Here is a 17,246-nt window from a genome sequence, read left to right as displayed (position 1 = left end):
CTTTCATACCTGGAGCCTATGCATTATGCTGCAGATGGCTTTTAATTGGGAAAAAGGAGGCCCAATTCCAATCCTGGCTCTGCCATTTACTGGGACAAATTGTTTAACTGTCCTGAAACCTCAGTTTCTCCACCTGTAAGATGAGTTATCACCATGAACAGTCTGTAAGTCTCCACATGCATGCATGAGTCTTCTTTTCCTGAATAGACTGTAAGTTGTATGGTCCAGGCAGGTACCAAGGACTTTCCTCAGCACCTGGCTTGATCTGAGCTTACAACAAATACAAAAATGATCAGTCCTGTTGGTTGGTAGACAGCAGAGTACACAGGAAAGAACCCTTAAGGTGAAGTTGGAAGTCTTGTTCTGCCAGTTCTAGTGTGACCTTGAATGAGGTTCTTCCCCTCTCTGAGTCTTTGCTTTACCTGGCAGACCTCACAGGGCCATTGGAAACGGCAGAAATGAACATGCTTTGTGAATGAACAAGATAATCTGGTAGACAATTAATTGAACATTAATTAAACGGTGAAGCAGTATAGATGAGGTATGTCTCATAACTGTTGGACATACCCCAGGTATCTCTGCAGAGAGGCAGAGATGCTAGGATGCTAATCTTCCAGGCAACAGTAGGCTAGACTGGAATAGAGGTGTTTGGTCTTGCCAGCTGAGCCCTGAGACTCAGGACAGACCCGGAGGGAAGGGTTGACAGGGAGGGAACATAACTCTAGTCCTTTGCTCCCCTTCCCATCCCAGATTTGTCTGGCTAGCATTGCTTCCTGTCTTACGTTTTGAGGGAATCTGGCATGACAAGGTCTCAGGAGTCCCAGTGGCTTTGGGATTATTATAGCTACTGATACCCCTTGGTGAATAAAGCTGGCCTATGGGAGCAGTTAGTTCTGCTGTGCTGCCTGATAAACTTTTAGCTCTAAACTCCAAGTCTGGCCCCCTCTCACCCTATGCATCTTGGCAGCAGTATTTATGGGAAAGGACCATGACTTGTCTTAGCTCTTGCCAAGACCAGAAATGCCTGGGGCTGTACAGAGGGGCTATATGGAAGCAGAGTCTCAGCTTCCTCACCTCGAAAATGAGTGGGGAATAAATGAGAAAACAGACGTGGAAACACCTTGGAACTTGTATATTTTACTCAAGTGCAGGATTTTGTATGTGGGCAGTGTGTTTACAACCGGCGGGGCCTCCCTGTTTCAGAGAGCACTGGGGCTCTTTCTCTAAAAGCAAGGTTCACAATGCAGTTTATGTGTAAGGAGTGCACGTATTTGGTCTCAGAGTGAACACAGACACAGCAGGACTGTGAAAATGGCCAGGGCCAGCTGACCCCTGCTGCCAAAGGAGGCTGGGGGAGAGAGGAGGACGGGCAGGGGCTGCTTCTGCGTGGAAAGGCTGTAGCTGCCCCACTGGGAGGAGCTCCCTCATCACTCCCTGCCCCAAAGACCTCCTCCTGCTGAGATCACGCCCCTAGTAAGAAGCACCAGATTTAGAATCAAACAGGTGGAATTAATTCTACTCACCTAATATGTGACTGTGAGCAAGTATGTCCATTTCTCAGGACCTCAGTTTCCTCAACCGTGAAATGGGGAAAATTATAGTAGCATCTCTCCAGGTTGTCAGGATTGGGAGAGAGAATGTGGTAAGTGTCCTGTGAACTATCCAGCGCTGTCTGTCTTCATTTCGTGTTTCTCATCTCTTCCGCTGTTGGTACCCGGCCTGCTGCTGGGGGCTGTCTGAACTAGGACCCTGGGGCACCTCAGCCACACCCTCTCCTTCTAAGGGAGGGAGTGTGGCTGGAAGGGCAAAGGAGCCTGGATCTGCAGCAGGCCCTTTGTGCTTCCCTCCCATCAGGCAGCCTCTCGCCTCCTGGGCCACTCCTAGGGGTGAGGGGTTACCGCTTGCCAGTGTTTTGATTCCTGTGGGCTCACTCTAGAGTATTAAAAGTAGCTTTGTCTTCCCCTGTAGCTCAGTCGATAAAGAATCTGCCTGCAGTGCAGGAGACCCGGGTTCGATCCCTGAGTTGGGAAGATCCCCTGGAGAAGGAAATGGCAACCCACTCCAGTATCCTTGCCTGGAAAATGGGCTGCGGTCTATGGGGTCACAAAGAGTCGGGCACAACTGAGTAACTAACACTTAACACTTACTTACTTTGTAATGTAAAAATAAAGGAGGCTCATTTATGTTAAAGGTCTTTATGACAAGGGGCTCATCTCTCAGATTGGGGAATGGCCCATACCCCTTGGACCCTGGGCCATGGGGGTGCCAGGAGGGTTACTGTATGGGCTGGAGAGAGGTCTGTGCTGTAGGGCAAGAGGTGTCAGAGAAGGGTGGAGGCTGTGGTCATGATTCATAGCTATGGTTCATTCATTTTGCTATTGAACGTTCACAGGCATTCATCTTCAGCACCTTTGTCTCACCTCCTGGGTCTCCTCCATTAACCTGTAGTCTCCTTCATTCCAGCCAGTGAAATGATGTTGGGAGGGTGCAGTTCTGGGGTGAGGTCTAGGGGACCAGGAGGTATCTGGTCCCTGGGGAGCTTCTTTTGGGACTCTCTGACCTTGGCAACCCCATTACCCTCTCTCCTGGGCCCCAGGTGAGTGCAGCAGTTTCTTCCTGACCAAAGAGCAGAGCCATCCCCAGATGAATGAATTTACCTGGAAGGATGTTGTCAATGCCTTGTCCCTGGCCAACATGTCCCTGGGGCTCTTCTCCATCTTCTGCAGCTTCTGCAAGTATGTTTGGGAGCCCAGCAAGCTCTTTGCCAAGAGCTGGAACCAATGGCATGAGGGAGGGAGGGATTTGTCTAGAGAACAAAGCACTGAGACATACAGATTGACTCGGGGCAGGAGAAAGTGCAGTGGGTTAGGAGTCAAGGGGCAAAGATCCTAGCCTCAGTTCTAACCACCAGCCTAATATGTGACCTTGGCTAGGTCATATCTTGAACCTCAGTTTCTCCCATCTTTTGTTTTTTTTTGCAGCATGTAGGGTTTTAGTTCTCCAACCAAGGATGAAGCCCATGTTCCTTGCATTGGAAGCACATAGTCTTAACCACTGCACTGCCAGGGAAGTCCCTCTCCATCTGTAAAACAAGGAACTATGATCTCTATAGATCTTTCCAGATATGGCAATCTAGAATGGTTTCTATAAGAAAATCAAGAGACTCCATTCCTGTAGCCTTTGCACAATCCTTGGGTAGGCAGGTACCATTAATATTTTTTTGATTCTTAAATTACAGCATATGACCTGGCAGAATAGTTAAAGTTAACCCTGTTCTGGAAAGTCTGAGACATGAGTATGGGTCCCCTCAAAAATTGTCAGCAAATTATATTTCTATGAATTGAATTGTATTTCAATGCCTTTGTGAAATCAGAGCTTTAAAGATAATCTCTTCATGGAGACTTCCCTGGTGGTCTAGTGGCTAAGACTCCGAGTTCCCAGTGCAGGGGGTCTGGGTTCGATCCCTGGGCAGGGAACTAGATCCTGCATGCTGCAACTGAAGATCCCACATAAATATCCCACATGCCACAACTAAGACCCAGCACAGTCAAATAAATAAATATTTTAAAAAATATAAGTTCTTTATCGGCTTCCCAGGTGGCTCAGTGGTAAAGAATCCACCTGCCAATGCAGGAGATGCAGGAAATGTGGGTTCGATCCTTGGGTCAGGAAAATTCCTTCCTGGAGAAGAAATGGCAACCCACTCCAGTATTCTTGCCTGGAAAATCCCATGGACAAAGGAGCCTGGTGGGCTATAGTCAATGGGGGTTGCAGAGAGTCAGACACAACTGAGAGACTGAGTGCACACACACATACACACACAAGTCCTTTATAATATAAGCAACGTCCTCTTAATCTATTTGATTCTTTATAACCATTAGCAAGTAACTTCTCTGGATCTGTTTCTCATCCATAAAATAAGATGGTTTTACCTAAGGATGTTTAAGTTCCCTTCCAGTTTGAAAATTCTCTAAATCTAGGTTTGGGGGTCTCATAGATTGGGACATACCTGCAGCAGAAAATCTCTATCTTCTTAGTTGAACCTAATCTTCTGGGAATGTAGTCTTTAAGGCCACGATGGTGGGCCCAATTCCCTTTAGACACATAGTGAAGTGAAAGTCGCTCAGTCGTATCTGAGTCTTTGTGACCCTATGGACTGTTTACTCCATGGAATTCTCCAGGCCTGAATACTGGAGTGGGTAGCTTTTTCCTTCTTTAGAGGATCTTCCCAACCCTGGAATCGAACCCAGGTCTCCCACATTACAGGGGGATTCTTTACCTGCTCAGCCACCAGGGAAGCCCCCCTAGACACATAAATATGGGTCTAAACAAAGGAAATTCTAAGGTTGTTTAGGGACAGCTGAGGTCTAGGGTCAGGCTCTCTGTTTGCTTTTGCTGGGCCACCCAAGCATTGCAGTCAGTGCGTCAACTTGGGTGTGGCCTCCTAGGGCAAGTTGGCCTGAGATTGTTATAGCTGCTTTCATAGGGGGTCTGGGAGCATGTGCTGGAGAGAAACACAGAATCCCTGAAGGTGGGATTTCCCTGGTGGTCCAGTGGTTAAGAATCCACCTTCCAATGCAAGGGATGTGGGTTTGATCCCTGGTCTGGGAACTAAGATCCCCCATGCCGTGGGGCAACTAGGCTGATGTGCCGCAACTAGAGAAGTCAGCTCCCCACAGCTACTGAGCCTGCATGTCACTGTGTGCCACTAGAGAAAGCCCGCGCTGCAGCGGACATCCAGCACAGCCAAAGAGAAGGAATCCCCGGAGGTAGGGTGTGAAAGATACCTTGGCAATCATTTGGAGTGTCAAAAACACATGAGATGAAAACTGATAGAACTGCCAGCAGAATTTTATGGATCTGTTACCATAACTGGGTATTTAGCAGGCAGAAAATCAGAAGGATAGAGCTGACTAGTACCCTTGACCCACTGGATCTAATTGATATTTTATATAATATTTGATCCAACAATAGCAGAATATATGTTATTCTCAAGCTCACTCAGATAGACCACATTCTGGTCTGTAAGACATACTTTAACAAATTTGAAAGAATATAAATCATACAAAGTAAGCTCTTAGACCATATGGAGTTAAACCATAAGTAAGAGAAAGATAACTAGAAAATTCCAAAGTACATGGAGGTTAAACAACTCATTTCTAAATAATACATAGACAAAAAAAGTCTCAAGAGAAATTAAAAAATATTTTGAACTAATTGAAAGTGAAAATACAACTTATCAAAATGTGTGAGATGCAGTGAATGCAGTACTTAGAGGGAAATTTATACATTGTACGCATATATTAGAAAAGAAATCTGCTCTTCCAAAGTCTATGTCAAGAGAACTAGAAAACAAGCCACAGACTGGGAGAAAATATTTACAGAGGATACATGTGATAAAGAACTATAGTCTAAAATATACAAAGCTTAAAATTCAACAATAAAAAATTAATTCAATTTGAAAAGGGCCCAAGAATTTAACAGACACCTCACCAAAGAAGATATACAGATGGCATTTAAGCACATGAAAAGATACTCATCAAATGTCATCATGGAAATGCAAATTAAATAACAATGAGATATCACTACACATATATTAAAATGACTAGAATCCAGAACACTGGCAATAACAAATGCTTCTGAAGATGTGGAGCAACAGGAGCACTTACTCATTGCTGATGGGAACGCAAAATGGTACAGCCCCTCTGCAAGACAGTTTGGTGGCTTCTTACAAAACTAAGCATACTCCTAGCATGAGTCAGTGTGTCAGTGTTAGCTGCTCAGTCATGTCTAACTTGTTGCAACCCCATGGACTGTAGCCTGCCAGGCTCCTCTGTCCACAGAATTCTCCAGGCAAGAATACTGGAGTGGGTAGCCATTCCCTTTTTCAGATTTCCTGACCCAGGGATTGAATCCAGGTCTCCTGCATTCCAGGCAGATTCTTTATCCTCTGAGCCACGAGGGAAGCCCAACTTCTACCGTACAATCAAGCAAATGAATTGACAACTATGTTCAAAACCTGTACTTAGATGATCATGCTATTTTACTCATAATTGCCAAAACTTGAAAATAACAAAGGTATCCTTCAGTAGATAAATGAATGAATAAATTGTGGTACATCCAGACAATGGACTATCACTCTCCGTGTTAACAAATGAGCTATTAAGCCCTAAGAAGACATGGAGGAACATTAAATGCATATAATCAAATGAAAGAGGCCAATCTAAAAAGGTTACATATTATATGACCTCTACTACATGACATTCTGGAAAAGGAAATATGAAGGAAATATGTCTCCAAAAATATGGAGACAGTAAAAAGATCATAGTTGTCAGGAGGGTTGGGGAGAACATAAATAGGTAGAGCACAAAGGACTTTTAGGACAGTGAAAATATTCTGCATGATGTTATAATGATGGATATATGCCATTATACTTTTGCCCAAAACCGTAGAATGTAACATCAAGAATGAATCCTAAGGTAAATTATGGACTTTGAATGATTGCAATGTGTCAGTGTAGGGTCACTTTTGGTATATACCAAGGCCAGAATGTATCATTCTGTTGAATGATATTGATAATGGGAGAGGCTATGCACATGTGAGAACAAGGGTAATGGATCTCTGCATTACTCTCAATTTTGTTGTAAACCTAAAATTTCCCTAAAAAATAAAGTCTTTGAAAAAACTGAGAAGAAGGAGGATCTAAAATCAATTACGTAGGCTTCCATCTTAGGAAACTAGAAAAAAAAAAGAGCAAATTAAATCCATAGTAAGCAGAAGGAAAGAAATAATAAAAATTAGAATAGAAATCAATGAAATTGAAAACAAGAAGTCAATCAAAGAAATTGAAAACAAATAAAGAAAATCAATGAAACCAAAATCTAGTTCTTTGAAAAGATCAATATAATTGATAAAGCTCTAGCCAGGCTATCCAAGAAAAAGAGAAGATACAAATTATGAATATCAGAAATGAAAAATGAGGAATCATTACATGGACATTAAAGTATAATAAAGGAATATTGTGAACAACTCTGTGTCCACAGACTTGATAGCCTAAGATGAAACAGATCAACTCCTTCAAAGATACAAAACTCACATTGGAGAAATAGATAATCTAAATAGGCTTGTATCTGTTAAAGAAATCATTTGAAACAAACCTTTCATTTTACAGATGGAGGAACAGAGGCCACAGTGAGATGGTTGTGTAGGCTGGGCTAGGACCTAGGATCTCCCTTGCCATCGAATACACCTGGAATTTAGAATTGGAAGGGACCCTATTTCTTAATGATTACCAATAGAGGGCAGCCCTTTAAGAACGTGGGTTGAGAATATGAGTATGAAAGGGATGTAAGTCTGTGTGTGTGTGGTGTGTAAGGCAGCACAGATCAGAAAGGATGTGAGTTAGGGAGCATGTAGGAGTGTGTATATGTGTGCTGGCTAGCATAGGAAGCACATTGGTTTAGCTGGGGCTGGGTAGGGGTGGAGTCTCTGTGATACTGCGAGAGAGCTGACCTGTTTGGCCTGCGGGCCTGTACTTTAGGAAATGCTCCTGTGCCTCCTGGATGGTTTTGGTCAGCTTTCTATTAGACATGGCTATCGGGTCAGTGACCAGACACCTGAACATCTGCTCCGGATCCGGTGAGTCCAGGCCTCAGATTCATCATCCCTGACCCCGGTCAGCTCCCCTGTCCTGTGATATCCAGCGGGCTTCTGGCAGTCACCACCCCTGTTGAGTCCCTCTGAGTGTAACAGAAGCAGCCCTAGAACAGGAGTGTGTGAGCCCCGCAGCCTATATCTAGCTACTCTGCTGGTTCACTTGTGGGTCTCTGGCTGTCCTTCTCCTGGCCTTCACTTGGTTTATCTGCCCTGTCTCCCTCTCAGGGCGGATCTGGGAGTGGGAGCCATGGTTGTGGTAATGGAGGTGTGGAGAAATGAAAAATACCTCAAGCAGAGAAACTCACTTAAAATATAATAAAATATTCCCAAGTAAGATTTTGCTTGGAAAAAAAAAGGGTTCCACATCATTAATTTGTTTCCAATTGTGGTCCAACCCTTGCATGTTGAAGAACAGGAAAACTAAGACCTAGACAGAGAAAGACTTGCCTAAGGCCACATGGTCAGTTTGAGGCAGAGCCAGAAGGAGACTCCATTCTCTGATCAGCAGACCACCGCAGGAAGCAGCGTTGCCTTCCGGCCCCTCAGGGACCTGACAGCAGGATCCTGCTTGTCACCACTCCAGCTCCCCCAGCAGAGGGGACTAAGATACAGACATGAGAGCAGAAGTTCTTCTAACTTTGGCCTTCTGGAGCAGGAACCGAACTGAATGACTTTGCAGTCTTCACCACTTTTGGCCTGGCCTCAGCCCTGCTTCTAGGCGTGGATGGACCTCTGAATGGGTTACTAGCCGTCATGTATGTGTTAGCTGTTTCATTCCGCCTCTGTTTTTATTCGACAGGTGAGTGGAAACCAGACTTATGGCTGAGGGTAGGAAACTGGAGGGGAGAAGCTGTTGGATGTCAGAAACCCAGGAGCAGTGATTGACTCCTCTCCTTCCCTCTATGGGCACCCTCTTCCTTCCTTCTCTCCTGCTGCAGGCCCACTGGAGGTTTCAGGCTGCCTTGCCTGAGCCCTGGTCTAGGGGGCGGGAACCCTTGGTTCTTGAACCAGCTGTGCTTTTTTCTTGTTGTGTGACCTTTGGATGGAGCACATGGCTTCACAGATCCTAAAACTAGAGGTCATACTCCAGTTTCCCAAAACAGATGGGAAAACTGAACTCCAGGGAGGGCAATTGCCTTGCCTAAGGTAACAATGCAAGGGATTGCAGAGGCAGACAGAAAGATCTCAAAGGCCTCTTCTACAGAGGCTTCCTAGGGGCCAGAGCACAGGCCTGGTCCTAGCTGCCTGCTTTACCTTGCGGATCCAGTGCAAAACCCACACGTCACCTCTGAATAACTAAGTTCTTTACAGCTGGCCGCTGCCCTAAGAGTGAAGGAATTTGGAATATGGGGTAGGGAAGACCCAAAGAGAGAAGGGCTTCCTCCTGTGGACGCTTTGGAGCAGTGGGAAGCAGCTAACCCCATCTTTTCTTTCCCTGCAGGCATTCCTTTCACATACAAGGGCCTACCCTGCCCCTATGCTTCCTGTGTTTTGGCTTCCACCTCCCTCCTGACCAAAGGCAACACGTTCATTCTGTCTTGCATGGCCTCACTCATGATTCTGTTCATGATGGACCAGAGCTACTACCCACATGACGAAATCCTGGAGTCTGAGAGCTGGAAAAAAATAGTCTATCTGGGAGGTAAGTGACATATATTGCTCTTAATGTCACTAGTGATCATTTGTTATCATTGCTGCTCATTGCCACCCTGTTTCTCACCCCGCATTCCCTCTCTCTCTCTCGCCCTGCTCTGTTTTTCTCCACTGAACTTGTAATATCATCCCCTGAAGTGTATTTACGTGTTTGTTGTCTATATACACCAAACCTGCCCCCCTCCACCCATAGAGGCCTTTTTTTATTTGTGCCATAATCCCTAGTACTTAGGATTGTGCCAGTCACGTAGCAGATACTCAAGTAAATATTTGTTGGATGTTCTTCAGTTCAATAGGAATTTAGGAACACCTACCATAAATCAGATACTAAGAATCAAATTGGTAAACCAGACAAATACTTCCTTCCAATGGGGGAGTCAGACACCAAATGAATCATGGCAGAAATAACTAAAAATATATAGTTTTGATGTGTTGTGACACTGTAGCATGTTCTCAGAGGGCATCAGAGGATGACCTAATTTAGATGGGAATGCCTAGAGGGAACGAAACCTGGGTGAAATTGGTCAAAAGGTAAAAACTCCAGTTACAAGATAAGTAAGTTCTGTGCATGTAATAATGTACATCATGGTGTCTACAATACTGTACTGTCTATTTGAAAGTTGCTAAGATAGTAGATCTTAAAAGTTCTCATCACAAGAAAAAAAAATTGTAACTTTGTGAGGTGATGGATACTAACTAAATGTATTATGGTTATCATGTTGCAATATACAAAAATATCAAAGTTGTTGATATACCTTGGACTAATACCAAGTTATATGTCAGTGATATCTCAATAAAACTGGAAAAAATTAAAAACACATGAAAACTACAAGATGATTTGCCAAGCAGTGGGAGGGGTGGTTCGGAAAATGAAGTAGAGCTTTGTGAGTGCTCCAAGGCAAGGGGGTGGTTCAGAAAATGAAGTAGAGCTTTGTGAGTGCTCCGAGGCAAGGAGCCACCAGGTGCCTTTGAGCAGCAGCGTGCTGGACTTCTGAGAGAGGGCTGGCGACAGACGGAGGCCAGTGAAGCGAGCAGGCTGGGTGGGATTGGGGATTGGATCCTGGAGGCAAAAGAGAAGTCTCTGAAGGGGTTTCTGAGCAGCAGTTTTACACGTTTACTTTGACTGTAATGTGGAGAATAGATTGTAGGAGACTCAGAATGGAAGTAGGAAAACCAGCTTTTTGTCACATAAAAGGTGATGGTGGGGGTAAAGATGAAGAGATGCGACATGAGTGTTGGAAATATTGTACAGCTGATATCGAGGAAGCAGGTTCTGGGCTATAGCAATTGAGTAAAGGGTGCCAGGCCCTGAGGCCCTGGTCACACTGGGGCCCTGGAATATGTCTCTCTAAGATTTCCCTGATTTATGGTCTTCTTCAAGGAACATCGATTTTTCTTCTTTTAAAATGCACTCATGTGAACAGGATGACATCTATGCTTAGTTTATATGTGGGTCCACTTGGTTTGAAGCGGTGGCTCAGATGATAAAGAATTTGCCTGCAATACAGGAGACCCAGGTTCAATCCTTGAGTCTGGAGGAGGGCATGGGAACCATTCCAGTATTCTTGCCTGGAGAATCCCATGGATAGAAAAACCTGGCAGGCTGCAGTCCATGGGGACGCAGAGTCAGACATGACTGGGTGACTAACACTTTCACTTTCACTTGATTTGAAGGGTCCTGGGTTCCATCCTGACTCTCCCCTTTAAGTTCACACCCTTTCTTCTGTAGCATTAGCACCCACAGCCCTGTCCAAGTTCTAAGTGCTGGCTCCTCCTGTGTCCCAGTTGGCAGAGGCACAATGAGGGGAGAAGATACCTGGTTTGGAGCTAAACAGACCTGAGTTCAAGTTCTAACTTCAGCACATATTAGTTGCCTGAATTTGAGCCTGCTTTCATCTATAAGACGAAGCTGATAATCCCTACCTTGCAAGATTCTTGAGATTAAATGAAGTAATGTATATAAATCCTCCGGCACAGTGTGTCCTGTAAATGGATATTTCTTAGCCCCCTTCTTCCCTCCACTCACCCTTCTCTTATCTCATTGCAGCAGTGTTTCCTGCAGTGTTCTTTGTAGACACCATTGATCCCCTCTTCTCAAAATTGATGGCACATTGACAGCCTTCCATGGATTATCTGTGCTGTGTGGGTAAAGGGGGAGACTGAACCTCAAAACCTGACACTGGTTGATACTGAAGCCCTGCTGGATAGATTTCAAAATGCCTGCTGTGGATTTTGGAGCACAGCCAGTCATCTTTTTAGACCAAGTTCCCTTCTCCCCGCAAGAGCTCTGTACATCTGAGGAGCTGCTCTATGGCTACTGAGACCTTTTTCCAAGACAACTTTGGTTTAAAATATTATCTCATTAACTCAACCATCAATGACTGTTATCTGGATGTAGTATTCCAATATTCTAATACCTTTCTGTAACTGCTTCTTATCCTTAGACGTGGTTTTTTTCAGGTCCCATGTTCTGATTTCTCTTGAGGAATATATGCTGGTTCCTCCCGTGGAAATGTCATAGACTATACACTCCCTCCCTCCATCTGAGCTTTCTGAAGCAGTCTGTGTCTAGTTTTTAACATCCAGGCAGACGAGGGATTGAATCAGGACCTTGTCCGAATTATATCCCCTTTGTTTCCTTATCTGAAAAAGAGACTTAATCCTAAATCACAGGGTAATTCTGAAATGCGCATAAAGTACTTTTTGTAACCTACCTAGCAGACTGTCTAGTGCAAAGTGTGTGTGCTTGTGCTCTATTATGTACAATTCTTTGTGACGCTATGGACTGTAGCCCACTGGGCTCCTCTGTCCATGGGATTTCCAAGGCAAGAATACTGGAGTGGGTTGCCATTTCCTCCTTCAGGGGATCTTCCTGACCCAGGGATCAAACATATGTTTCCTGCTTTGGTAGACAGATTCTTTATCATTGAGCCACCTGTGAAGCCTCTAGTGCAGAGTAGATCTCCACAAATGTTGGTGCCCTTTGGTGGTAAATCTGAGATTGAAATTGTGTTGCGGGAGTGGAGCGGGGGAGCTCCCTTAAGACCACCCCTGGGTCAGTGCTTCTCTAGGAGGACTCACAGGGTTCTGCAGAGAGTCACACATATAGCTCAGATTTGTTATAGCAAAAGGATAAAGCAAAATCAGTCAAGGGAAACTTGAAAGGAACCAAGTCTGGAGGGAACCAGGTGCAAGCTTCCAGGCATCCTCTCCCTGTGGAGTCACACAGGACACAATTCTCCAGCACTGAATTATGACACTGCTTGTGAAGGTCTGTCTTCAGGAGGCTCTTTAGAGACTCAGTGCTGAAGGCATTTACAGGGCTGGACACATAGGTCCCCTCTGCCTGGCAGTGGTTTAGTTGCTCAGTTGTGTGCACCTCTTGTGACCCCATAAACTGTAGCTCTCCAGGCTCCTCTGTCCATGGGATTTCCTAAGCAAGAATACTGGAGTGGGTTGCCATTCCTTCTCCAGGGGATCTTGCCAACCCAGGGATTGAACTTGAGTCTCCTGCATTGGCAGGCAGATTCTTTACCACTGAGCCCCTAGGGAAGCCCCTCCCCTCTGCCTAGCATGTACCAAAATTCCAGACTTACACAGAAGGAAATCAATGTTCTGCATTAACTACCTCACTTGTATAACCAGTTGCTCTCATCAGTTTTTATCAGTGTAGGAAACTTTATTATTCAAGATTCTAGGCTCTTGGCTCACCTTGCAAGCAGGATTTTCTAAGGATAGCAGTCTTAGGCCTGCTATGTTAACTCTTTTCCACATGTGTATAATACTGTATTGACCCCTATCACATGTTAAACTTGAAACAATATGAATATACTTTTTTTTCCTTTTCTTTTTCTAACAAGAGATCCAGGCAACTCAAATGTATTCTTGGCTAAGACCAATTTCTGATCTGAGTTTGACAACACAGAATCTGAGATGGCATTGTTGTTGTTCAGTTGCTCAGTCATGTCTGACTCCGTGACCCCATGGACTGCAGCACGCCAGGTTTCCCTGTCCTTTGCTATCTCCTGGAGTTTGCTCAAACTCACCCATTGAGTTGGTGATTCTGTCCAACCATCTTATCCACTGTCGCCCCCTTCTCCTCCTGCCCTCAATCTTTCCCAGCATCACAGTCTATTCCAATGAGTTGCTCTTCACATTAGGTGGCCAAAGTATGGGAACTTCAGCTTCAGCATCAGTCCTTCCAATGAATATTCAATAGTCAGAGCTTCCTCGGTGGCTCAGATAGTAAACAATCTGCCTGCAATGCAGGGGACCTGGGTTTGATCCCTGGGTCGGGAAGATCCCCTGGAGAAGGGAATAGCTACCCACTCCACTATTCTTGCCTGGAGAATTCCATGGACAGAGGAGCCTGGCGGGCTACAGTCCATGGGGTTGTAACAAGTCAAACACAATTGAGCAATTAACACTTTCAGAATTTTTGAGCAATTAACACTTTCACTTTCAGAATTCCAGAGAATAGCAAGGAGAGATAAGAAAGCCTTAAGTGACCAATGCAAAGAAATAGAGATTGCATTGGATTGTAATTATCTAGTTACACAAACTTCATAAAGGTAAGGCTCATGTGCCAATGGTTTTAGTGTGAGTAAAAATTGGAGGCTGGAAAGATGGGGGTTGAACTTAGAGGGTGGAAAATACACATAAGACAGCTTCATAAAAATTGAGTGTTTGCCTTTTTCCTTCTTCCAGGTGTCATCATGCTGTTTTTGTGTCCATTCTCGATAGCTGCTTTTTACTGCCTGACGTGGTCACTCTCCTACATCTTCTTTCCAGATGCTCTGTGGGGCAAGGCAGCATGTCTTAGGCCATGGTACTGAAGATATTAAACAGCCCTACCCACTCCCACTGGCCTCTGTGGGGTTTCTGCCAGCATGGTGGGCCAAAGCTTACCTTACCCTCATAAATCTGTCCTTGTGTCTGTGTTGTGCAGTGCTAGATACATGTGGCCTTGAACCAGAGCAACCCACAGTAGAGCCAGTGGCCTGTACTTCTTCCTCTTTATTCAGGATTCTGAATCCCTTGGTGACAATAGTTGTTTGTGTCATACAGAACAGATTTTTCTCCAAGCTAAACTTGGGCTGGGTTTGAGTTCTAGTTCTGTTACCAGCTATGTGACCTGGTGCACTAAGGTTTGTCCCCTGGAAATGAATGAAACCCTTCAGAATTGGTGTAGCCTCCACCTTGTCCTGCCTGAATGTAATGACTCCAGTGCTAAGGTGGGGCTTACTAACGGGTTTCTTACATTTATAGACTCTGGCTCTGTAGAGCAGAGCTGATGGCAGGGCAATCCTGTTGCCCCATTTATGTGTAGGATTTTGCAACTTAATATTCTCTATTTTCACAATTAAAACTTATGCCTTTTGCTTTGTTTAGACACATTGGCATCTTGAGGGCATCATCTGGCCTCCAGGATCTCATTATGTGTGTTTTTTTTCCCTAAGCTCTAAAAAATACTAAACTCCAGATATTCAAAGGACATTTCATATTCTAAAATCCAAATTGAATAGAAATAAAGAGAAGTGTACGGAACCCTAAAGTGGCATGTCACAGAGAACTCAGGCCCACTAAAAGTCACGCTCGCAGCACTGCCTCTGGACTTCCACCTCCGGGTGGTGTGCTAGAGGATTATTGGCTCATTCTGCCCCTTCCTCGGCCAGCGCACCAGACCACCTTTACCTCAGGTCTAACTTATTGAAGTTTGCAGAAAAATATATATTGCAAATATGCACTAACTCTAAAGTTATATGAAAAAAGTCCAGTGAAGTCCACATTGCTCTGATTTGGCTCTAAAGGAAAAGACAGCACCCTCTTTTCTCCATGGCTTTCTGTTTATATCTGTTACAGTACTTACATTTTTTTTCATGGATAGATGAATAGATCTGTTTCTTAGATTTTTAAGTTCCTTCAGTTTACATATTCGTGTTTCTGCTGCCTGCCACAGCGGTGCTCCACACTCAGAAACATATACTTTGTAGATGAATTGATTTGGTTGTGCATTCTAGTGAGTTCTGTACAAGGTTAGAATAATATAGTAGGAATCTTACAAGTATACATGGGCTCAGACATTTCAGTGTGATGCCCTTTAATGCTGAACCCTCATTTCACTGTTGCTATCCTTCACCAAAATATTTTAGGAATTCTAAGATGATAACTGTCTTCACATATGCTCTTAGAGGTCAGCACTTAGCACAGTGCCTAGATATAATAGGTGCTCAAAAAATACTTATTTTGCTCGAGCCAACCAAATTTAGTTCAAAAACCTAATAATATTTAATATTAGCCAATGATATCCTCTTTTTAAACCAAAACTAAATTAGCTATTGATTTTGGCCTCAAATGACTTCTGGCTATTTCTAGAACTTGAACTATGTTCAAAGGAAGAAGATGCAATTCTGAAAGAGGATTTCCATATCCATTCTGAGCCATAGCAGCAGAGCTGAAATAAATATATAGACTTCCAGAGGAATACTTTGAAAGGGAAAATACACTTTGTACTTTGTTTATAACAATAATAATCATACTGCTGCTGCTGTTGCCAAGTCGCTTCAGTCGTGTCCGACTCTGTGCGACCCCATAGATGGCAGCCCACTAGCCTCCTCTGTCCCTGGGATTCTCCAGGCAAGAATACTGGAGTGGGTTGCCATTTCCTTCTCCAATGCATGAAAGTGAAAAGTGAAAGTGAAGTCGCTCAGTCAGGCCGACTCTTAGCTACCCCATGGACTGGAGCCTACCAGGCTCCTCTGTCCATGGGAATTTCCAGGCAAGAGTACTGGAGTGGGGTGCCATTGCCTTCTCCGAATAATCATACTACATCACCTCAAACAAAACTTTAGGTTAGCGATATGAGGATAGTTACAGATCAGTTGAGAGCTGACAAACTGTTAGACTCACTAAGGAAAAAAAAGAGGAGGTACCAATAAACTCAACAGTGAAAGAGGAGAAATAACAATGGATATGACAGAAATACAAAAGATTAGATCAGCTATAAATCAACAAATTGGACAACCTAGAAGGAAGGTCTTCCAAGAGTGAATCATGAAGAAATAGAAAATCCTAATAGATCGATCACTAGTAGAGTCTGAAACAGTAATCAAAAACTTCCCCCAAACAAAAGTCCAGGCCCTGGTGGGATTACAGGTGAATTTTACCACACATTGCAAGAAGACTTAATATCCTTCTCAAACTACTCCAAATAACTGAAGAGGAAGGAATACTTCCTATTTTATAAGGCCCACGTCACCCTACACCAAAAGCAAACAGAGAAAACACACAAAAAAGGGAAATTACAGACACGTGTCACTACTGAATATAGACACAAAAATCCTCAAGAAAATATTGGCAAACCAAATACACAATATATTAAAAGGATTAAGTGGATTGTTAAGATTAAGGGATTCTAGGATGCACAAACCAATGTGCTACACCACATTAAAAAAATTATGTATAAAAATCACATAATCATCTCACTCGATGCAGAAAAAGTGTTTGATAAGATTCAACACCTATTTATGATAAACTCTCAATAAAGTGGGTATAGAAGGAATGTACCTCTACATATTCAAGTCCACATATGCAAACACACAGCTAACATTATACTCAATGGTAAAAAACTGAAAGCTGAAACAAAAGCTTCATGAAACAATATCCTCACCACATTGATATTTTAAAATCTGTTCTGTTCTTTCTTTAAAAGCTTTTTTTAAAAAAAAAATTTATTTGGCTGCACTGGGTCTTAGTTTTGGCATGCCGATGTTTAGTTGCAGCATGTGGGATCTACCGGCATCCCCTGCATTGCAAGGTGGATTCTTAACCACTGAACCACCAGGTAGGCCCCTATTATTTAATTAAAAAGATAACTTAGTCATAATTTATTAAACTGATTTGACAACCACCTACAGTTTGCAATACTAGAACACTTC

The 17,246-nt window shown here is 43.7% G+C and overlaps 1 protein-coding gene across 5 annotated transcripts in view; it reads left to right on the top strand.

The window, feature by feature from the left end:
- The window catches only part of TMEM269 (transmembrane protein 269), a 30,141-nt gene that overhangs the window by 7,001 nt on the left and 5,894 nt on the right, over positions 1-17,246 (top strand). For 2 of the 5 annotated variants that reach the window (XM_070786722.1, XM_070786719.1), the window contains 4 exons: positions 2,597-2,735; positions 7,541-7,638; positions 8,312-8,455; positions 9,098-9,298. In XM_070786722.1, coding sequence (XP_070642823.1) covers positions 2,644-2,735; positions 7,541-7,638; positions 8,312-8,455; positions 9,098-9,298 — 535 coding nt within the window. In that variant the 5' untranslated portion in view covers positions 2,597-2,643. Of the gene's footprint in view, positions 1-2,596; positions 2,736-7,540; positions 7,639-8,311; positions 8,456-9,097; positions 9,299-11,094; positions 12,008-14,016; positions 14,690-17,246 lie in introns of those variants that run through there. The other 3 variants (XR_011565923.1, XM_070786720.1, XM_070786721.1) reach the window with 3 other exon arrangements.

Source organism: Bos indicus, chromosome 3, assembly GCF_029378745.1.
Source record: "Bos indicus isolate NIAB-ARS_2022 breed Sahiwal x Tharparkar chromosome 3, NIAB-ARS_B.indTharparkar_mat_pri_1.0, whole genome shotgun sequence".
Lineage (NCBI taxonomy): Eukaryota > Metazoa > Chordata > Mammalia > Artiodactyla > Bovidae > Bos > Bos indicus.
Note: the sequence above shows the minus strand (reverse complement) of the source record. Positions and strands in the feature narration are given on the sequence as shown.